Source organism: Xylona heveae, assembly GCF_001619985.1.
Source record: "Xylona heveae TC161 unplaced genomic scaffold L228scaffold_7, whole genome shotgun sequence".
Classification (NCBI taxonomy): Eukaryota; Fungi; Ascomycota; class Xylonomycetes; order Xylonales; family Xylonaceae; genus Xylona; species Xylona heveae.
Window position 1 is genome coordinate 39,268 of NW_017264199.1, and position 21,401 is coordinate 60,668.

General features: G+C 49.5%; 9 protein-coding genes across 9 annotated transcripts; 4 read left to right on the forward strand and 5 right to left on the reverse strand.

Moving 5' to 3' along the window:
* The first annotated feature begins 808 nt into the window (after positions 1 to 808).
* On the forward strand, positions 809 to 2,461 carry L228DRAFT_153866 (hypothetical protein). The gene is made up of 5 exons (XM_018329312.1): positions 809 to 818; positions 881 to 1,087; positions 1,214 to 1,333; positions 1,520 to 1,901; positions 1,973 to 2,461. Exons 2-5 carry the CDS (start codon positions 1,068 to 1,070, stop codon positions 2,042 to 2,044), a joined length of 594 nt encoding a protein of 197 aa, XP_018187023.1. The 5' UTR covers positions 809 to 818; positions 881 to 1,067; the 3' UTR covers positions 2,045 to 2,461.
* A 453-nt stretch (positions 2,462 to 2,914) lies between these two features.
* L228DRAFT_212166 (Arginase/deacetylase) lies at positions 2,915 to 4,114 on the reverse strand (the record flags this gene model as incomplete). Its single annotated transcript, XM_018329930.1, has 3 exons — positions 2,915 to 3,840; positions 3,931 to 4,012; positions 4,076 to 4,114. Coding segments are annotated over 3 exons (1,047 nt in total), but the record flags the coding sequence as incomplete, so codon positions are not given.
* L228DRAFT_153868 (hypothetical protein) lies at positions 3,978 to 4,448 on the forward strand. Its single transcript, XM_018329313.1, has one exon. The coding sequence runs from the start codon at positions 4,104 to 4,106 to the stop codon at positions 4,356 to 4,358; it is 255 nt and encodes an 84-aa protein (XP_018187025.1). The 5' UTR covers positions 3,978 to 4,103; the 3' UTR covers positions 4,359 to 4,448.
* Positions 4,449 to 6,623: 2,175 nt separating this feature from the next.
* L228DRAFT_212029 (MFS general substrate transporter) lies at positions 6,624 to 8,587 on the forward strand (the record flags this gene model as incomplete). Its single annotated transcript, XM_018329925.1, has 6 exons — positions 6,624 to 6,950; positions 7,024 to 7,146; positions 7,225 to 7,406; positions 7,463 to 7,815; positions 7,875 to 8,275; positions 8,336 to 8,587. 6 exons carry the CDS (start codon positions 6,624 to 6,626, stop codon positions 8,585 to 8,587), a joined length of 1,638 nt encoding a protein of 545 aa, XP_018187026.1.
* Positions 8,588 to 11,383: 2,796 nt separating this feature from the next.
* L228DRAFT_239449 (hypothetical protein) lies at positions 11,384 to 12,427 on the forward strand (the record flags this gene model as incomplete). The annotated part of the gene is made up of 1 exon (XM_018331150.1): positions 11,384 to 12,427. The coding sequence occupies one exon, from the start codon at positions 11,384 to 11,386 to the stop codon at positions 12,425 to 12,427; it is 1,044 nt and encodes a 347-aa protein (XP_018187027.1).
* Positions 12,428 to 12,807: 380 nt separating this feature from the next.
* L228DRAFT_154040 (hypothetical protein) lies at positions 12,808 to 13,519 on the reverse strand. Its single transcript, XM_018329314.1, has one exon. It carries the CDS (start codon positions 13,290 to 13,292, stop codon positions 12,843 to 12,845), a length of 450 nt encoding a protein of 149 aa, XP_018187028.1. The 5' UTR covers positions 13,293 to 13,519; the 3' UTR covers positions 12,808 to 12,842.
* Positions 13,520 to 13,692: 173 nt separating this feature from the next.
* L228DRAFT_268951 (hypothetical protein) lies at positions 13,693 to 16,419 on the reverse strand (the record flags this gene model as incomplete). Its single annotated transcript, XM_018335217.1, has 1 exon — positions 13,693 to 16,419. The coding sequence occupies one exon, from the start codon at positions 16,417 to 16,419 to the stop codon at positions 13,693 to 13,695; it is 2,727 nt and encodes a 908-aa protein (XP_018187029.1).
* A 467-nt stretch (positions 16,420 to 16,886) lies between these two features.
* On the reverse strand, positions 16,887 to 19,347 carry L228DRAFT_268952 (SNF5-domain-containing protein; the record flags this gene model as incomplete). The annotated part of the gene is made up of 2 exons (XM_018335218.1): positions 16,887 to 17,201; positions 17,407 to 19,347. 2 exons carry the CDS (start codon positions 19,345 to 19,347, stop codon positions 16,887 to 16,889), a joined length of 2,256 nt encoding a protein of 751 aa, XP_018187030.1.
* A 420-nt stretch (positions 19,348 to 19,767) lies between these two features.
* On the reverse strand, positions 19,768 to 21,273 carry L228DRAFT_154051 (endonuclease/exonuclease/phosphatase). The gene has a single exon (XM_018329315.1). It carries the CDS (start codon positions 21,118 to 21,120, stop codon positions 20,188 to 20,190), a length of 933 nt encoding a protein of 310 aa, XP_018187031.1. The 5' UTR covers positions 21,121 to 21,273; the 3' UTR covers positions 19,768 to 20,187.
* Positions 21,274 to 21,401: the final 128 nt, after the last annotated feature.

Consider the following 21,401-nt stretch of genomic DNA (forward strand, 5'->3'; position numbering starts at 1 on the left):
AATACAGTACCTAAAGAACATCCTTAAAAGGTACCTTAAGCACCCTAGTGGTGGTTAATTTAGTTAGGGTGGGTAAAGAGACATGCCCTGTAGAAGTCTTACAAGCTAAGACATAGCTATGATGATGCAATTCTTTTAAGCAGGCCATTGAATCGGGTATTTTACAAGAGTTATCAACCGTGTGTACCTAATAATTGACCTTTTCATTCCTAACAATAGGTGGAGACTGGGAAGGTCGATGAGTACTTCCATGCTGCGTCTATATGATACATGATAAAAGTACCCGCGCGGTAGTAGACGAGAAGATATTCAAGTTCTCAAATGTTCGCGATAGATGCTTGACAATACGCCGGTGTCGCACGAGAGTCGCGGTCCCTTGGCCAGAGCCCTCGGTTCTGTCCCATCTCCGTCTCTTATTCGTCAACCCGTTTGGTGGCCGCTTGGATGGATTCCTGATCATCTCCAGAATCTCGACCGACTGTTGAGGACCCTCTTGTATCTCCTCCTTGACTTTTCTTTTGGCGTGCTCATTTACCCTTTCTTTTCTGCTCTGTCCACGGTTGTCGAGCATATCGACGGTCGCTGGGTCTTGGACTTGGAGCTGAGCTGAGCTGTCCTGTCCCTCTCCCTCTCCTTCTCCCTCTTACTTTCCGAAGCCTCGTTGCGGCATATCCCTCGATAAGCCCTGCCTCTCCTCAATTTCGACCCCGACCTGCGGTCAAGCTTCGACGATCCTCTCCCCCCCCCCCTGGGCAGTCAAGAAGTGGTAAACCATTGTCACTCAAGCCCGAACACGGAATATTGCCTTCTTTACAATTGTGAGTTCTGTGATTACTTGGAATTTTCATGTCAAGACTTGGCTAACCCGCAGAGACCTCAGTCCTGCGTCAACTTTTCCAACCAGTCCCTCATCTCCAAAACCTGACCTTCCCTGCCAACGTGGTGTGCTCGTCATATTGTCTCGAACCCAGTCGATCGACAAGGCTGCACAGAAGGAACTCTCGTCTTTCCGTGCCAAACACACACGTTTAGTTTCACTCTTTGCAATTTAGCTCCTATCAATCAAAATGGTCGTTGCCACGATAAAGTATGTGCTCTAAATGATGCAGAATAATGAGGGCCGAACCTGGTTGTTTTCGTGCCTGTCTTGGTCATCCTTCAGTTCCTCGTGTTTTTGGATCACACCCCACTAATTCACACATTCATCGAATAGGTGTGTCGTTGTGGGTGACGGTGCTGTCGGCAAGACTTGTTTGCTTATCAGCTACACCACCAACAAGTTCCCCTCAGAATATGTCCCTACTGTGTTCGACAATTATGCGGTGACGGTTATGTGAGTTCTCCTTTACTGCACCCCAAACAATCCTGCCGTTCTAGATCCTTCAACTATCCTGCATACGCTTTTTGGCTGCAAGAACGCATCTCCGCAACCAACTTCCAGGCCAGGCTCTAGCGCCGGTCAGCACGTCCACCAATGCATCCTTGAAGAATGCTTGCTAAAACTCGATATCGTTTGTAGGATTGGAGATGAGCCGTACACCCTGGGACTTTTTGATACCGCCGGACAGGAGGACTACGACCGCCTCCGCCCGCTCTCATACCCTCAGACTGACGTTTTCCTGATTTGCTTCTCTGTCACTTCCCCGCCTTCGTTTGAAAACGTCAAGGAAAAATGGCTTCCCGAGGTCCGCCACCACTGTCCCGGTGTCCCCTGCTTGATTGTCGGTACTCAGATCGATTTGAGAGATGACCCTGCTGTGCGGGAGAAGCTGGCCAAGCAAAAGATGGCTCCCATAGAGAAGCAAGATGCGATCAACATGGCCAAAAGACTTGACGGAGTCGTCAAATATGTCGAGTGCTCTGCGCTCACGCAACGAAATTTGAAGGATGTCTTTGATGAGGTATGACTCTTGATACCGAAATCTTCCCGGTTTCGAAGGATTGCTAACCGGTGCAATTTTTAACAACACAGGCCATCGTGGCGGCTCTAGAACCCCCGCCATCCAAATCGAAGAAGTCTCACAAGCCGTGCCTCATTCTTTAAACCCTTTAGTATGCTATCGTCCGTCCCGATACTACGAAATGGCCTGGTTCAATGTCATGGAACCGCAGTTGGTGTAATAATTCTTGCCTTTGGAGACAAATCGAAACCTTTGACGGTGATATCTCATGCATCGCTGGAAAAGCAGAGCCATTCGGCGGGAGAGGGTCGGACAGCAAACGACGTCTTCATGTGGAGAGGCAGAGAGGAGGAGATATCCTAGTTTTCTTTGATCATGCCCGGAAATAGGTACCCTCGACCATTCACTTTTTCCCGAGGAAGGGGGTATCTTGCGGCATTCTACTTTTATATCTTTGTGTGGGGATTTTTTTTATTTTTTTTTTCTTATTAACTTTCTACATTTGTTCGGCGCCTGTCGGTAGCGGTCCTACCATATGATGTCCCATTTTCTTTTTTATTTCTTTTTACTAATTTCCTTTTTTTTTATTTACTTTCTTCTCTGAATCCTTTTCTATTCACCATTTTCTCCAATCGACTTTTGTTTGTGCAGAGAATCAGAATAGTTACGGTCGACCTCCTGGTACTCCGGGATAATCGAATAGATTATGTAAATTTTCATTTTCACCTAATTCAACTTTTATTTCTTTCCCCGTTATTAAATATGACTATATGCATTTTCCTTTTTTCCATGTTAGGATCTCTCAGTCCGGCCTATACCCCTCCCAACGTCTATGACCCTTTTCAGCCTTGTATTAGAAACCACAACCACAGCACCAACATCGTCATCAATATCATCATCATCATCGTCATAAAGGCCAGTTCAATCAAAGCCATAGCTGGAGCCCGAACAGTAGAAATGCTACTTGGAAGTAGCAGATGGTCTTATTTCCTCTTCACACATACACTTATTTTTCACAACTCATCTCTGACGACCTTCTGCTCCGAAGCAGCAATGACGGGCGGGTTTCTCTTCAATCCGCCCTTGACCATGCTGGTCAAGACCTCGTAGGCCACCTGAGCGCCCGCCAAAGCCGTGGTCTCGGCATTGCCATCATAAGCGGGGGACACCTCGACCACGTCGGCGCCGACAATGTTGAGATCCTCGATACCTCGCAGAATGCGAATCAGTTCGCGAGTCGTCCATCCACCGGGCTCCGGGGTGCCAGTGCCAGGAGCAAGGCCGGGGTCGATCACGTCAATGTCGATACTCAAGTAGACGGGCTGCTCGGTGCCGACGCGGTCAATGATCGACTTGATGACGCCGGCGGTGCCAAACTCGTCAATATCATCCGACGAGATGCGCAAGAAGCCCTGGCGGTCATCGTCCTCGTAGTCGTCCCAGCCGTCGCCGCTCAGACGGGTGCGCAGGCCGGCATGCACGGAGGAGCCGTTGACAATGAGACCCTCGGTCGAGGCCAACCAGAACATGCTGCCGTGGTTGAAGCTCGCCTGGTCCGATTCCCACGCCGACGGGTACTTCTTGGGGTGCCACGTGTCGAGGTGGGCGTCAAAGTGGACGACGGCAATGGGCTTGCCTCCGTGAGCAGCGGACAGCGAGCGGAGTGCAGGAAGGGCGACGCTGTGGTCACCGCCAAGGGTAAGCAAGCGCGGACGAGGCAGCGACTGCGCCAGCGCAGGGCGAGCGAGCAGCTCGTGATAGGCGGCCGTCATCTGGTGCAGCGCCAGACCATTGTCCATGGGGGTCACGGGCACATCGCCGCAGTCGATAATCTTAGCCCAGGAGGTGTATGGGTTCATGCCAGCACGGGGGTTGAAGCCGCGGAAGCTGGTCTGACGAGCGGATGCAGCGCGGATAGCGCGAGGGCCAAAGCGAGCTCCTGTTATTGAAGTCGTTAGAAGAGATTTTCTAAAGGGGAAGGATACGTTTCCATTCTAAGGCTGCGCGGGGGCAGAAAGAGTTCACATACCAGGACGATAGCTGACAGCAGTATCAAACGGCACACCAATGATACCAATGTCGAAGGCGGTCTCGGGATGGGTCAAACATCTCTGTAGCACGATGAACGGTCAACTCGAGTTGTAGCCAACAGAGTAACTGATAGAGGCACATACCACGTGAGGAAGATGAGCAAAAGTCGAGATGCCGGAGAAACCCCACTATGATTGGAGCCAGTCAGTATATGTATCGATAACAACTATCGCCTCGTGCTGTGCTTGGCACGTAATCCTTCGGTCGGAACAGATGCTCTTCACTCAATTAACTTACGTCTGTTCCCCATTTACGTTCCAGATCGACAAGAATCTCATCTTGAGTGCGCTCATCAGAGGCGGGGTTAGAGCTGTCGTCTGCATGGGCCAGCGCTGCTTCGAAGATGAAGGCAAGGCCAACCACTAGCGCTAGCCATACATGAGAGAGCTTTAGCCGTATCATGGTGATAGAGGGGCAGCAGTCAGATCGGGGGATGAAAAAAAAAAATCTTTCGCCCGCCCGCGGTCGACAAGAGGAAAACGGGTTGTGGAAGATGTTTAGAAATGACCAGGGGGAAGAAAGGAAGATGTTAGAAAATTAAATAAATGGTCCATGGCGAACTGTTGGCTGGCGTGGAGCACTCGGGCTCCCCTGCACATGCATTGTGGTGCAGCCAGGGTCCCTATCAACCGGGCCGAACAGCGGAGGAAAGCGATGGAGAGAGTTGCCCCATCAGACGAAGGGCGCGTTGCCTAGTAAGTCGAGCGAGGAAACTTAATCCTCATACATCAGTGCTGCTTAGTCACTTTATCCGTGTATTGTGTTAACGTAGGTAAGTAAGGTAGTTAGCAGACTCGGATCTGATAAAAGAAGTTGGATTTTGGGTGAAATGCCCAACTGGAGACGCGGAGGCGGAAAGGCAGGCACCGGTGCAATCGATACCTTAGGTAGTTAATTCTCCGCGCTTCGGCTTTCCTGTTTGAGACAAATCGACCTTCTTTCTAGTAACCATGTCGAATGAGGATCAGTTCTTTCCACAAAGTGTAATGATCTGCAAACTTAGTCAGTGCGGAGATCTATTTAATATCATTTCTTTTTCCCCTTTGAAGAAAATAACATTTAAGCTTGCAATGCGAAAAGGCAAATGGGATCAAGAACACTTGAAATACTTGTACATGTAGCCAAATCAGCAATCACAAATGGGTTATACGTCAAAGCAGCCACCCATCTCACCATCATATCCCACCACCATATTCTACACACACAATGCCTTCGTCACTTGCACGTTGAACACGGTCAAGGTAAAAGAAGAGAAGAGGCAGATCGAATATTGCGTGATGTCTGGATGCTGCAGTGTATTTCCAGAAACGGCAGTATTAGCGAGGATGACGAGAGACGAACCATCGACTGAGGGGACCAGCCCCAGGGCGACAGTGGAGATTTCAAATCAACGTGGCTGTGCCTCTATATAGAGTTCAAGAGTGGAAAAGGCAATGTACTTTAAAAACTTTATTCTCTAAGAACAACAGAAGCTTTACCAACTAAATGCAATCTGAGAAGGCCTTTTATTCATGTCGATAGATGTTACTCATCCGCTAAAAGGATGAGAAAACGCCAAGAGGTACGGTACCATCGGTGCGGGTGAAATCTGGTTCCGTACCGAGGAGCGAGCAAAACGGCATGATTACCTCATCATGAAGCCCACACAACACGCCAACACGCAGGCACAAGCTCAGCCCAACTGCCGAAACGTCACTGAAGAATCTCAATCCTTCGCTTCTCGCTTTGGATGAGGACGTGCTCGGTGCAAATGAACAGAAACAGAAGAAGGAATTTTGGCAGCTTATCGAATGAAAATCACTGCAGAAACGAAACCATCATCCGCTTTTAAGAATTCAAGAGCCGAATCTGCTTCTATACGAAGGGACAACAATTTAATTAAAATGTCAGACAAACCTTCGCACTTAACCCAAATTAATACCGAAGCCAGTGACTTAGTTCTGATGGAGCATTTAATGATTTTGTCATCTTCCCCGTCAACTATTGGCGCCGTCTTTCGTTAGCTCCCACTTCCCGCACCACCAGTAGAATTAAGGAAATCACCATGGACAACAACGGTAAGCCACCGGTTCTCATATAGCCAATTTGCGTCCACTTTACAGTAGGTGTCCCTGCTAGAATCTTATCGCGCCGTCGGATGGTCGGCCTTTCTCAAGGTGCGAAGGCAGCGTCTCAGCCCGGATGAATAATGAGATTGAACCCCGTCAGGCCGTCTGCGTCACTCTCTGTGACCAGTGCGTCTTGCTAGTCAGGGATCCCCATCTAAATCTCACCACAGTAAGGCTGCTGGAACGATGGATCTCGGTCATAAGCGTGCCACATGTCCGAGAAATCTAGCTTACTCAACCCAGATTTCTTTTTCTTAACTTGTTTGCTTTTGGCATATAATATTGCCAAACCCTTCCCTCTGCCCATGCGAGATCATATCCAAGTTGGCCATCAGATCTACACTGTACATACAGACGAGGATACCCGACGGTCGAACCAAGTCCGATCCTCCCCATAGAATATATTGTAAACATTAACTAGATCACGTTGCCACCGCGCAACTCGTTCAATTGTTCAACAAGGAGAATATTCCTATCCGACTAACACTTGAGCATCCCTCAATCGACGCGTTTGGTCTTCGCCATGACAGGCCCTACAGCCGCGCCGTCGGCCGACCCTATCAGGACAACTCCGCCTAATCCCATAGAGCAAAGCTCCGACGAGACCCTCCAGGGACAGACAGCCACAGACTCTCCTTTCGAAAAAGACCGCTCCTATGACCCGACCCTGGACGAAGAGGGCAAGGAGGAGGAGCTCGAAGCAGACGTCGAGAAAGAGGGTGCGGTGGAGCCTCCACCACCAGCACCGCCTGCCAAGGATCCCAATGTCATAGAGTGGGATGGCCCTGATGATCCAGGAAATCCGCAAAATTGGCCCCTCTTCAAAAAATGGAGGGTTACCATCATGTTGGTATGTATTCCCTCTCTGCATTCTTGCTTTCATCATTTCCTTCTGTTGGTTCGAAGCTGACATCATTCTTCAGGGTATGATGACATTCTGCGTGACCTTCGCCAGTAGTGTCTTCAGTACGGCTATCGTAGCTACTTCAATTCGTTTCCACGTCTCGACCGAGGTGATGACACTGGGCGTCAGCTTGTTTGTATTGGTATATTTTTTTTTTAAATACTCGCTTGAATTATCCGTGAGAAGGGATGATGGTCGATCATTTACTAACATCCGTCAGGGTTTCGCACTTGGCCCACTCATGTGGGGTCCTTTCTCTGAGCTCTTTGGCCGCAAGAAGCCGCTCTTTGCGGGGTATATCCTTTTCGTCATTTTCCAGGTCCCCGTTGCCGTTGCTCAAAACGTGCAAACGATCATGCTGTGTCGCTTTTTTGGTGGGCTCTTTGGCTCAGCACCCTTAGCGTAAGAGTTCTCATTTGAGTTTCATCTGGTGCCCACTCTTATTAATGACTGTCTAGTATCGTTGGTGGTGCACTTGCGGATTTTTGGGGCCCGGTCGATCGAGGCGTTGCACTCTGTGTCTTTGCTGGTGCAACATTTATCGGTCCCATCGGCGGTCCCATTCTAGGCGGTTTCATTACCCAGAGCTACTTGGGCTGGCGCTGGACCGCATATATCACCTTGATCATCGGAGCGCTCATGCTTGTTCTCGGTATTTTCCTGGTTCCGGAATCCTATGGGCCTGTCCTTCTTCAGCAGCGAGCCAAACGGATCCGATATTCCACGAAGAACTGGGCTGTTCGCTCAAAGCTGGACGAGACCGAGCTTGATATGAAGAATCTGGTCAACAAATATCTCTTGATTCCAATCAGTAAGTGGTTATTGCCCATACCCTTGGATCCTTGGAAGTCGTACTCACGCATCACCCAGAAATGCTCATCTACGAACCAATTCTCATTCTTGTGACCATCTACCTGGCACTCATTTATGGCATCATGTATCTCTTCTTTGAATCCTATCCCATCTCCTTCCAGGAAGAGCGGGGTTGGAATGAGGGCGTTGGTGCTTTGCCGTTTCTTGGTATTGGTATCGGAGTCGCTCTAGGCTGCGGTGTCATTGCTTGGACGTCCAAGACCCGCTTTGCGCGGAAGATGAAGAAGCACGGACGCGTCATTCCGGAAGAACGCTTGCCGCCCATGATTCTGGGAGCTATCATCTTCCCTCCGGGCCTCTTCTGGTTCGCTTGGACGAGCAACAAGCACATCCTTTGGGTGCCCCAAGTGATTTCTGGCATCCCGATTGGCATGGGTGTCCTGATGATCTTCATGCAGGTGAGCTTGCTGGTCCCTGTTCCACCGAAAAAAATTGAAGATTTGCTAATCCATGAAAAGGGTCTCAATTACCTCATCGACGTATACTTGATGCACGCAAATTCCGCCATTGCTGCCAATACCCTTCTCCGGTCTGCAGCAGGAGCCGGCTTCCCGTTGTTCGCTGCCCCTATGTTCCACAACTTGGGTGTGGCATGGGCCACGAGCCTTCTCGCGTTCTTGCTGGTCGCAATGGCTCCTGTGCCGATCATCTTCTTTTTCTACGGTAAGAAGATCCGGCAGTGGAGCAAATACAGCCCCACCGCTAAATAGCATTGCATATTTCTTGTTCTGGTTTCATTTGCTTTAGCGTTCCAATTCCTTTTTTTTTTTCTGGCATCAGCTTTTTTCTGGTATCAGCTTATTAGCATCAATATCTCATCTCTCGACGACCCATTACTACATCATGGATGCGGCGCATCAAGTTCTCATTGTGGACGAGCAGGTATTGTAGGACGGCACCCTGGCAGTTCTGCGGCTCGCAGGTTCCCTGCGACGCTGCACGACACAGAAGTAATTAGCAGTACATACACGATTAGACTGTAATAATTAATGCATCAATATAACCCTCTCAAGTAACCCTAGCAAAAGCGCAGCCGTCATATGAAGCTTCTCATATAACGGCCAATGCATGGTTCTATGAAACGCCTTGAATGACTCGACGGAAGAACTCTCTCAGGATCCATGAGGGAAGTTGCATCTTGTTTGCTTGCTTTGTGTCTCGGTATCCGAAAGAGCACGAGTGGTGGATGCATCGAAGATGCTCTATTGATCGAAGCTCCTGTTGCAGATGCACCAGTTCAGGAACATCTTTCGTTCGGATAATCGGTTATTTTCGTCTTTTGGTTTAACAATATCAACTCTAAAGGCAGATGGAGTTGAAGAAATATCCGGGATCAGTCGGAAAATTTTCTGACAGTGCAGCTACTCGGGTCCGAAAGCTTAACGCTTCTTGGGAAAACTTGCCTGTTTGTGGATGAATTATAACACGCGAGTGATTCAACTTGGTCTTCACTGAGAGCGTTTCTTCCTTAGCCAAAAGCAATGCCAAATACAATTGCGACCCAGTGACAATGGAATCGAGGATTCGATTTATCCCCTCTAGTAGATATTACAATGTTCGATTCCAGCTCCTGAATGAGCGGCTGGAGCTTGTCTGGTACCTAACCTTCTCAACGATTTCACATTGCCGTATGCAAGGACGGCGATAGTCAACACGTCTTCATTGTCTAATTCGGTATCATTAGACGAATGGAAGCGGTCGCACTGCGTTGAAGCCGATGGTGCCATGCTGCATCACAATCATCCCTCGAACCCGAAACACGGGGAAAGGTCCCCCATTATTTTACTCAACTTCTCCTTGCAAGCAGTTTCTCGAATTACAATCTGCTCACCTCTTACATTCTTACTGGCAAGCCTATGTTTGCATCCCGATGCTTGACCCTTGGAGAACTAGCCAAGATCGTGTCGTGCGTGCATGCTGACAACACTCTAAGAATGTCGGACACATGCAGAAGATTGTCCCTCCCTGCAAATTCTCCAATTGGGTCTTCTGAAGTTTCTATGGGGCAAAGCGATTCCGGTCCAAGGCGAGGGCATTGCCGGTCGTTGAGCAGTTCCATATGAACCCAAAAGCGGAGAACACGAGGTGCTCACTGGGCTAGAACACTAATGATTACCTGGGCTCGACAGCACAGATATTCTGCTCGACCAGAAACACATCATATACCACAAGAGATTACATGCAAAACCACGGTAAGGCAACGCGGTCAAGGATACATGCAAGTGCTCTGGTCACCTATCGGAACGAGGACGACTAGAATCAATCGTCTGGACGCTTGACAACTCATGTCCATAACCCTAGTCTTGGGTATCCATCGTCCAAAGTATGGGGACACGACATGATTTGCATACTGCCCCAGCGTGGGAAATGGACACCGCACACGAGTCAAATTATTGTTTCTGTCCCCTCATCCAAATACCCATGTACAACTTTGTTGACTATAAGCTTCCGAAGTCAGTCTTTCGAGCTTCCCAGAGATGCCACGTCAGTTGCTGTCACGGCTGATTGCGCACGTCTTCTGATTACTTTAGCACTATGAGTGGCTTCGCCTTTTTTTCCCCCTACCAAAATAATTTTATTTCCTTTCAGGTCATCGCCACTTGCAGGAGGGATGTCGGGGCACGATGTCTCCGTTTACGAAGTTTGGGCGATGGACCCTGCCAGCGGAGACCCCGCGCCTTAGCCGGGACGATACGCCGCTTGGTATTCTCTGACACGCGAGTCCGAGCTTGTGGCGGCAGAATCTCAGCTGCGTTGGGGCCCTTGCAACCTCGCTGAAAATGCGAAGCGGCGTCACCAAGGGCAGCTGGGCCAAAGTTGCCGCGTATTTATACACGAAGGGGGACCGCCATGTCTCCCGGATGCTGGATCGCCATGATCACCAGTCAGCAACCCTCTCTGGCGCGATTCCAGTCCTGTGCAGGTCTGAGACATTGGTTTCCCGACCATCACCTTGCGCTGTTCGCTTGAACGGACATCCATCATGTCAGCACTAAGCGCCTGTGCGTCTCGAGCCATGATGATACGGAATGCTAATCTATATGCAGTACTCTGTCGTTGCAAAGACGCATCTGTGACGGAGCCGAGGGTCCCGGATTCAATTGGTGGTTGCATGAATTGATATTTTCCCATCACCAGGACCACTGCCATTGCTGCTGTTTCCACAGCATTGGTTGTTGATTGATTGGTATCTGGGAAATAGCCCATGCGGTGACCTTTTATCCGTGTCACGCGCGCGCGGACACCGAATACCGAACGGGGCCAAATATCTCGCACGAGGACTATCACCACACTCACTGGTATTAGCTCGGTTCCGTGTTGATACCTGGGAACTCGAGGACCAAAAGTTCTTATCCTGAGACCTGCTTGGCCTGATGCCCAAAACACGCCTGCAGCATCAGAGAAAGGAAAAACAAAGAGAGAAAAGAGGAAGCAGCATTGCCGATCATCGCTACGGAGCAGCTAACGACATCTCCTGTCGAGCTTTACTTTTGAAAAAGGCAATCATGGTTCCGGCGCGTTCATCGTTTATGGGCTTGAATTTGACATCCCAATCAGATCTTCCAGAATGCATGGCCTCATTCTCCCTCCAAGCACCTCCTAATACAGACCTCTGGCGCAAGCCCCCAGCACGAGACACTTCTACTGCGCCGATTCTCTACACTGCATTGCGGCGACCATTCATTGCGGCCGAGGTGACTGTCACTGCTGATTGGGAGCTGGAATGGGACCAAGGCGGTCTTGTCATTTTTGCTGGGTTGCCGACAGGGCGCACGGAGCCCGTTCCGCCCTCGTCTGTATCTCATTCTGTCCCAGTCTCAGGTCCGGGGCGGAACGGCTCCAGCGGTAACAGCAATAGCAGTAACAACAGCAGCAGCAGCTCCACATTACGGAGCCGGGCTGGTAGTGCAGGCACAGCAGCAGGAACTGAGACCGCCAATAGCACTACTGAAACAAGGACAACGAATAACGATTCAGCGCCAACCTCAACTTCACCGCCGCCCCCGTATGTCACCCCAATGCCTGCAGCGAAATGGGTCAAAGCAGGCTTCGAGTTCTGCAACAACGCAGTACATGCATCCTCGGTATGCGCCACCTCGGATGGCGCAGACTGGGCCGTTGCCCCACTGACACAATGCACCACCTCTACCCCTTCTGCTAGCAGTACCCGTAGCGGGTATCCGTCCTCGGTCTCGGTCTCGGTTCCGCAGCACGAGCTCCGCGTCAAGCTCGAGCGCATTGGCTACGCGCTCTGGATCTACTTCCTGGACGGCTCGCTCGGGTGGAAGAAACTGCGCGAAGTGACGTGGTTTTTCTGGGGCGTGGAAGACAAGGCCATACGCGTCGGCGTGTACGCGTCGCGGCCGGCTAATTTTGGCGGCTTTGGTGGTGGTGGCGGTGCAGCATCAACATCTCAACGGCATGGGCGCCGCAGGAATCATCATAACCACGATAATTACTACCTGCACCAGCAGCAGCAGCAACAGTCCCAATTGTCACACTCGCAAAACTGTTTATTTGTTGAGTTTGACGATTTAGAAATCTATTAGATTTTTATATGGATCGTCGTTGCTCCTTTTATATTAGTATAATATTTTGTATTTAATACTTGAAATTTCAAACTCTTTCTTAGCACGCTCGTTGGTATCCAATTATTTTATTTTTATCTTAATTCATGTTTACCCCTTTGACTCTTTTTTAATTATTTTATTTTGTTATTTTGTTATTTTTTTATTGTTTCCTTTATGTCTCCCCTTCCGTCTTTCTACCGGACAATTCGCAAAAGACAGTTTTCTGATCTGTTGGACGCTAATAATACATGGTTTTTTTTTAACTCAAAGTTCTATATAATTATTCTGCTGCAACTTTCCATCACGTATCCGGGTCTCTTTTAAGGCTTTAAAAGAAGCATGCTGCATGACCGTCATCTCTATCACTATTATGGCTTAAGGTTTTAGCAGAAATTTATTTTTCATAGCAAATTATTTTATGTAAACTTATGTGCATATACTGTAACGCCCGTGACAAAGAAACGCCGCGAGATAAGCCAGTACGAGGTAAGGAGCCAGACAATGTGAAAGAAAATCGGGAAAAGAGCCAAGTGAGTATAAAGCTTAAGGTAGAGCAATGTTGTAGGTGGGGAAGCTGAGGAATGCGATAAATGACAAACATAAAGAGAAAGAAATAAAGAAGTAAGAACGAACAAACGAAAAGGAAGACACGAGTAAAAAGGAAAATGTAAGAGGGAAAAAGGGGGAAAAAGAAAAGTAGAAACCAGGCTGCCTTCAGCCATTCCCAAATAAATATGTTCACTCCGAATCTTGAAAGGAGAGATGGGAGAAGAAGAAAATAAACACATAAATAAAAATATAAATACGTGCTGTAAGATTTCTTAAGATATTTTTGACAGATCATGCTCCAGGTCGAGAACGCGAGATAGAGTAAATGATGTTGGGAAATGTTGAAGCCGATGGCATGATTGTATCCAACATCAGACCGCTAGAACTTTCAGTCGATAGCTGTCCGTAACACTGATCATTTTTCCGCAGCCGGAGCAAGCTCGCAAGGCCATTGCTCGGTAGATGAGCTCTGTGGTGCGTCCGCTTTCTTTCATTTTATTCGTAAGCAGAGGAAGGGAGAGCGCGCTATTGCATGTAGTGGTTAGTTGTAGTTATTTCGAGTTGCTGGGTTCTTGATAAAATGGCGAATGGTTCCTTGCAAATAAGCCAAGCGAACTAGATGAAAGTCGTGGTAAATTGCATATATCGACTTTAGTGGAGCGGGCATCCAGCTTTAGCAGAAAGAGTTACTCTACTCAATATTGTGAGGACGGTCTCCTGGCCATGCCAGACAAGAATACCTCCACGTTTAATTCCCGCAGTTGAGTGAGCACTTGGGAAAAACTCGGCCCTGTAGGGGTATCGGAGAGCGCCCCGGAGCTATGCACGTCGCTGAGATTAGGACCGGCGCCGTAGATGGGAGCGATTCCGGGAAATTGGGGAGCTGCCTCGGAACTTCTCGTCTGACTGCCATCACTTGCTCGTCGGGGAGCCGTATTACTATGCATAGGAACGACCGGGGCAGATGCGGCGCTGGCCACACGAGGTCTTGGCCCACGGTATTGGACTGCATGATGATATTGAGGTTGAGGTACTCCCTGACTCCGTTTAGGCAAATCTCTCTGAGCTGAACTTGCCTGAAGGTTCCCGCTAAGGCGACGAGGCTGAGGCTCTGGCTTTCTCGGGGAATACGATTGTCCCGGAGCATCACTGCGTTCAGGGTAGCGGTAATGAGCCTGCGGCGACGGGGGTGGTTGGTTTGCCCCAGTGGTGGGAAGTGGATCGTTGCTAGGGCCACTGCCATAGATTGGAGTGCGAGGGTTCCGGTAAGTGTTCGAAGTAGAGCGCTCGCGCATGATAGGCTGGCTGGACATGTATCGCAGAATTGGTCTAAGAGATGGCTGTCCGGAGCTGGGGCCCGAGCCAGGGCCCGAGCCAGAGCCAGGAATACTGGAATGAGCTGCCTCAGTAAAACCAGCTTGTTGCCGGTGAGCAGACTGGGAAGAAGAGTAAGTAATCGGGTCAGAAATTTTCCTGAGAACCGGCTGACTCGGGTTGTGCCTCAGCAAAGGTAGACTCGGCTGATGTTGGAGTTGAGGATGACGATGAGTATCGGGAAAACTAGGTTGCGGGACAGACAGTTTTGTGGCGTCAGCAGAATGGCGTAGAAAACCATGGCTTGGAGCGTTGCGCAGCGTTGGCCGTGATGTTTGTGATCTCAATCGATGCTGCTGACCATCGGTTTCGCCCTGAGCCTGCGGTGTATTACCTGCATGTAATTGCGGGAGAAATTGCGAAATTACATCCGCGGGGACGGTTGACGAAGCTCGAGACAAGACATCGCGAGAATTACAGCATCCCCGAAGACAACGCGCATTATTTTCAAAAACGATGTGCATAGTCTTCAGCTTGGAACAGAGCCAGCTTTGTCGCTTTGATCTTCCCTTGAGCTCTCTGCTTCGCCTCTTCTTGTTGTCACTTGTGTCACCTAGTAGATTTCCTAACGGCGGGTTGGCAGACGAGTAGCCTCGAGATGAACGCACGGGCGGGCGTGCCATGGGCTTTTCATCTCCGGGAGCTGACCAGCATGGCGGGGGTACCTCCCCTGATATGCTTTCTAGTGGTAACAGTATCCCGGCTCGCAGAGGGGCTTTTGATGATGAAAATTCAGATACGGGCTTTGCAGCACAGCTGGAACGTGCAAGCTCTGGTGGAGCCCCGGGAAGAGTTGGTGGAGGAGGCGGAAGGGGGAGATGCGGGGATGACAAGGACTGCTGCCCCTTTGCAATTGGTTGTGCAGGTGGCACAGAAACCGGCATAGGAATAGATTGAGGTGGGCTTGCTCGTGCACTGTTGACAGAAGAATGCTTTGTAACCAAAGACTCTGCCATTTGTGCTATAATGTTCCCTGGCAGAAGCACTCCTAGTGTATCTGCCCACATTCTGGTGAAGACTGCGACGGCAGCCCGATGATTGGCCTGTACATCTTTTCGAGGTCCTGGCTTTAGCCAGAAAAACGGCGCAGAAGGATCATCAGTGCTCCCCTTGGCACAGTCCGCAGAGAGCTTACTTTGAGCAAATGCATTCGGAGACCCCACAAATACCCTTCCCGTGTGGCTCTCAGGGTCTGGGGAAGGAAAGGGAGAGAGTCGAGAAAGAAACAACCAGTGTGCCAAATTGCGCAATTGCGGTAGTGCCCATGGTCCGTTTCGTTCTACCATTGTCTCCATCTCCATTCCGACGCCTCTGGCTCTGATTCCACTTCTTTCTCTCCTGACTTCATATGTGGCATCTGCATCCCCAGGTTCACCTGCAAGAGTTCCATCAGGCGGAGCCAGTGTGAACCGAATCACCAAGTGACGCAGAAGCTGTGCATTCCGTGGCCCAATGGTACTGAGGAATAACAACAGAGTTGTTGGAAAGGAAAATGAAAAATGGTTGCTTCCATAGAGTTCCTCAAGCACGTCAAGGTAGATTGTTCGATTGACGAGCAAGAGATTGAGTGATGAGCTCTGACATCTGGCATTTCCCCTTTGTGGCAGTCTTTTGCTATGTTGATACGGCATCAAAGGCTCATTGGAGACGATGAGTAAGTCGAAGATCCGCTGCCGGATAAACTTTGGCAGGCCCATCAGCCTGAAAGGTTTTGGGCTCGGTCGGTCGATATTTGGACCGAAGCGTCTTTCCAGCTCCGAGAGAGATGATTGTATCTTGCGTAGTTGATAAAAGCACTCTGTCTGATGATACAGAGTAGGAGGAAGGGGAGGAGCTGGAGAAGGCAGTATTGCTTTTGCTGATCGATGTAGCGCGAGTTTGGTCACATTCCATCCACTTGGCAGACGACGTATAATTTTCTTTGGCGTAGTTGGTGCTGGTTTGAAGGTTGAGCCACCGTCTCTGTCTTTTGTTTCCTTAGACTTTCCACTGTGTCCCATTGTTGTGTGCGAGTCTTGTTCTAGCTGAGGTTTCTTCTTGCCACGCATGATGCATACAAGGCAGGTTGACTAGACAGACAAGTTCAGCCAGAATATCACGGTTGAGACACACCAGGATTGAGGACGCAAGCTCACAAGTTCAGAATACTAGGGTATTACTGTTCGAATTGGCCAGTTTGACTCTTGATGCTGTTATCTATTTCACCAACTGCTAGGCGCTGTGAATGATAATGTGAATAGAAAGTTCAACGTTGGGACAAGAGGAGAGGTTAAAAGTAAGGAAAAAAGCAGCATAATCAACAGGTAAGAAGATTCAGAATATGCTAAGCGAATTATTGAATGGTGGAAGAAGAGATACAAAGAGTTTTGGGGTTAAAAAGATTCCAAACGCCAGCCATTGCTAAATCTCCCATTAACCACACCCGAGACCCCAGAATAATGCAGCTCTGAGAATAATGTGCAGGCTCGCTAAAGAAGACGATTATAATTCACTGTACCAGTTCCCCCCAATCTTTTCAGAATCCTCTTACCCTCCGCTCCACTCTTTCTCTATGTTGTCGATTCCGAAGGTGAACCTCGAAATTTTCAACTGTCATGTCTGGACCAGGTGTATAAAGCTTTCCTGGGCAATCATGACATCGAATACGTGGGAAATATTGGTACTTGACGTTTGGAGGATTCGGTTGCCCGGCTTGTAAAGCGCTACTGGGAAGAGGTTGATCTGTTAAGGCGTCCACAGCCGTATACCGCATTGTTCCCTCAAACATATCGCGTGGATACCTTGATTGGAGCGTGGTTAAGCCAGCGGTGAGCCAGGCGGGAGGTGGAGGCTGATACAATAGGTCAGAAAAGATATCGATCTCAGATCATTTCATGTGATGACTTTTAAGAAGGATACAAAAGAATACGTGCAGAAGGTGTACAACAAAAACCGCCGCAACGGCAGAAGAAAGGACTTAAAAGGGCAAAAAGCACGGGAATAGGAACGATGTAATAAGGTTGTTCTTATGGATGAAGGTGTTCTTAAAGACTTACCCCTGGTTGGCCAGCTACTGGAGGATGGGTAGCATCTACAATACCATACTGCTGTGGTGTTGTACCACCAGTGCCCCCATTCATTTGCGGAGTTGCGACCAAAGGCTGATTAGGAAGCTGCTGCTGATGCATCGCTGGTGTAGTGGGTGGAGGTCCCATCGAACCCGGCACAGGTGTCCCCTGTTGCGGCGTAGCACTTTGAGATGCGGCGCGTTGACCACGACCCATTGTCGATTGGTCGCCACGTTGTCTTGATTTTTGCTCCCGCAAGAATTGCCGAAAACGCTCTCTGGGAATGCGAAGCCTAACGACGAGTGTTGTTGGTTCACTGACACTCTCGTCACGGTAGTCTCTACCAGAGCGCCGCGAAGTTCTTGTTTCGTGGTGATGGAGTAAGGACGCTTCGGGCGTTGCCGAACGTCCAAGCGTAGCTCGCATAGCTGCTTGAGCGGCGGACGCAGCACCCCGCATGCCTCTGGTGCGTGCAGTACCGGAAAGCATATGGGATGATGTTGCCGGAGAATCGGGCGCTGATTCCTCACTCTCGGATTCTTCAGATTCCTCATCTCGGGGCCCAGTAATTGCTCTTCTACCCTTTCCTAATTGAGCAGCAGAGCGTTTGAATATTCTGCTCTCGTCAACGCTCTCAGCCGCGCCAGGCAGCACTGTCGAGACCAAAAGGCTTCGCACAGTTCGTTGTCGATCTTTAAGATCTGGCAGTGCAGGACCGCCACGACGATTGATGGACCTCTTCTGGCGTCGCTGCTCTCTTGACAGAGATACCTCTGTCCGCTCCAATTCGTTTTCATTAAGCTCGTACAGATATGGCGTGTAGTCCTTGGCAGCCTGGACCGGCCGAAAGACAGAAGGAAGGGGGGTAGGCAGAAATGCTTCTCTCAGGTCGGCGTCTTCAATTGGCCGACCATCAAATGGGTGGCCAGTGATATAAAGACTTTTTGTGAAAAGTTGGGCTTGCTCTCTGATGTTGTGAGCGATCGCGGTGGTGAACTCCCCCGTGAGAGAAAGATCTCTGGTCATCTGCTTGGCAAACTCTTCGGGAGAATTCAAGGGGTTATTGATCTCCCACTCAAATTGATCAACCAGCGTATGCTGTCCGATGGTGATGTTTAGCTTGATCAAAATTCGCATCTCGTCATTTTTGTATGCAAAGTAAGCAAGATGAGGATCTAGGGCCTCTTCATCGATATAGACATGAGGGTAGAAATCCTGGATTTGATCTGCAAGCGATTGACCAACCTGCTGCACCATAAGACCTGAGATCTCCTGGGGCAGGTTGAAGTCTTCAACGAGCAGCTCGGCGAATAATTCGGGTTTGATGACACGGTCATGAAGATTCCACGTGAAGGTATCTCGCAGTTTTATCTTATCCCACTCAATGTCCAGTCGAACCGGAACCAGCTCTTCTAATTGCTCAGCCTGAGTTGCCAAGTCTTTCCTTGAAATCCGCAGTTCCCGAGTCCTCCTTCCACCTGGCCGTTTCCTATGAAGCGGGTAGACCACACGAGGCTTGTCATCCGTGTGGCCATTACCATACCCTGCGTAGCCACTGCCAAATATAGCACCAGGATGAAGTTGGCGGTCCTGGCGCAAGGATTTATACAAGTCTACCTCTTCGCGCTTGAATCGCAAAAGTTCGGCCTGCGCGGCATTCTGGGTGTTGAGCGCTGCAGTGTGCAGCTGATCGCGGGTCACGTACTGATCTAGGAGTAATTCCTTCGTCGGCGGTCGGGGACGATGCGCGAGCTCTGATGATACGGGTTGAGATGCAATCTTCGTGCCTGATCGAGATCGTTTTCGAGCTTGAGGCGCGCCATTGGCCTCGTTGGGTGCGATAGGTGACGAGGTGGATTGCTCTTTCTGGCCATCTTCAACAGACCCTGAAGCGACTGAAGCCCCGGCCGCAGCACCGGCGGCGGCCATGGAGGCTGAAGGATCAAAGATAAAGCAAGACGCGTCGCGATGGATGGGGGCAGCGGGTGGACTTGATCCCCGTGTTTCCTTTCCCGGTCCTTTGGACGAGAATCATCGGGTTTCGACTGGGGCTGCAGGCAGATGACCACATGTTCGCGAATTCAGCGTTGATTGCGGACCGAATGGAGCCCAGCCTTTTCCAAATAGGGATAGTGCAGTGGGCAAAGGCGAGAGAGGGAAAAGTCACAAAAGAAGCGATCGACGACAGGAGAATGATGATACTGGATGGGAATCAGAGATGTAAAGAGATGATGTTCACGATGATAATGATGAAAGTGGTTTGTTTATTACACGATGAGCCACTCGTCATCATTTTGCTCCGGTCTGGGCAAGTCTGGTGGCCCGCAACAGAGCAAATCAAATCGATAGGGTCAATCTGCATCTTCTCACCGCGACAACACGGAATCTGGGTCTGCCCATGGATTAGTGCCAGCCCCAAACTCCGGTATCAATCGAAAAGATGGGACTTGCCTTGGCCACCCCATCGTTAGCATTATATTTCATTAAGTCACAGGAATAATAAGGCCAAATCGCACACACGCCTGATCCTCCGTCTGGCTCCGATTGGACAGACACAAAGCTCCTTTTTTTCTCTTTATATAAGGCGATGCGGAGGGGCCATTGAAATCAATAGGGTTTCGTTCGGCCCTTCTCGAGAATCGCTCTGCGCCTTTTTATGTTGCACCCACAATAGTATGCCCTCATGTAAATCGTCCACGCTTACTTCAAGAAACGCCTCAACAAAAGATGAATGATACATTTAAAACATGAAAGCATCGCCAGGCTCAGTCAAGCAGTCAGTAAGAGGTCCGCAACCACCGCACGGTGATCGGAATTGTAGATACCGTCTTCGAACCGGCTTTCGAGGACAGCGTATCCTGAAACTTGCCATGAGATGCTCGCACTGTTCGAGTCATTGCCGGACGAATCCCTTGGCCCCACAAAGACAAAATCAATCCTCTTCATCGGTTCTTTTCCGAACCCGAAGCCTGTGAATGTATTTTCATGCCCGTATAGCCCACCCTCGGCGACTAGTCCTCGTACATCGCTGATGGGCGAGCACTGGTCGTTGAGAATTTGGTAGGCCTCTTGATGGGGCTGACTATTAAAATCTCCTGTGAGAACAATTGGCAGCGGAATTCGACCATTACCATCAAATGTATGCTTGTGGATTGCCTTGACGATCAATTTAGCGGCGTTGCAGCGAGATTGAGAACCTTGATCATCCAAATGGGTGTTCATCACAACCAGCCGCTTTCGGCTCGCGTAATGTTGGAAGACTCCAACGGTGAGGATTCGTGTGGATGCGGCGTCCCAACCTTTTGACGGTTTCTCAGGTGTCTCCGACAACCATATAGTTTCGAAATGCTCTAGCTTCCAGATAGAGGGACGGTAGAAGATTGGAGAGTATTCTCCTGCTTCCTTGCCATCGTCTCTTCCTATTCCTATGTAGGACCAGGCGTCAGATTCTGACGTCAACGATGGTGAATTCAATGAAGATCCAGCATTGAGTCCTGTGAGCACGTCTAGTAGCTGGTTGTGAAGCACCTCTTGGAGACAAATGAACGATTCAGGATTATAAAGAGTATGAAATCGAAGCTCCGCGATGAGTTTTGATTTGCGCTTCACCCAATCCTCTTCTCCTTTGAAGGGACGTCCTGTAGCATAACGAATATTGTGATCGATGACACGGATAGCGATGGGCAGAGGTGAGCTTTTCATAATGCCTATGATGTGAAGAGAAATTTATTTTCGTATTCACCTTCTTGTAGCTGGAGATTGTCAACGATAAAGTGCTCGCACACAATGAACAGTCGAAGTGTGAAGCAATTCACAAGGCTACGATGCGACGACGAAATCCCAGCTTATTTCAGAGTCTGAGTTCATCTGTGAATGTAGTCCTGTGCTACCCCTTGCAGCAGAAGTAATGGTACTACAGGGGAAGAGTGTGAGAAAATGTGCATAAGTTGATCACTTTTTTATTATTGAAGCTCCCAAACAGG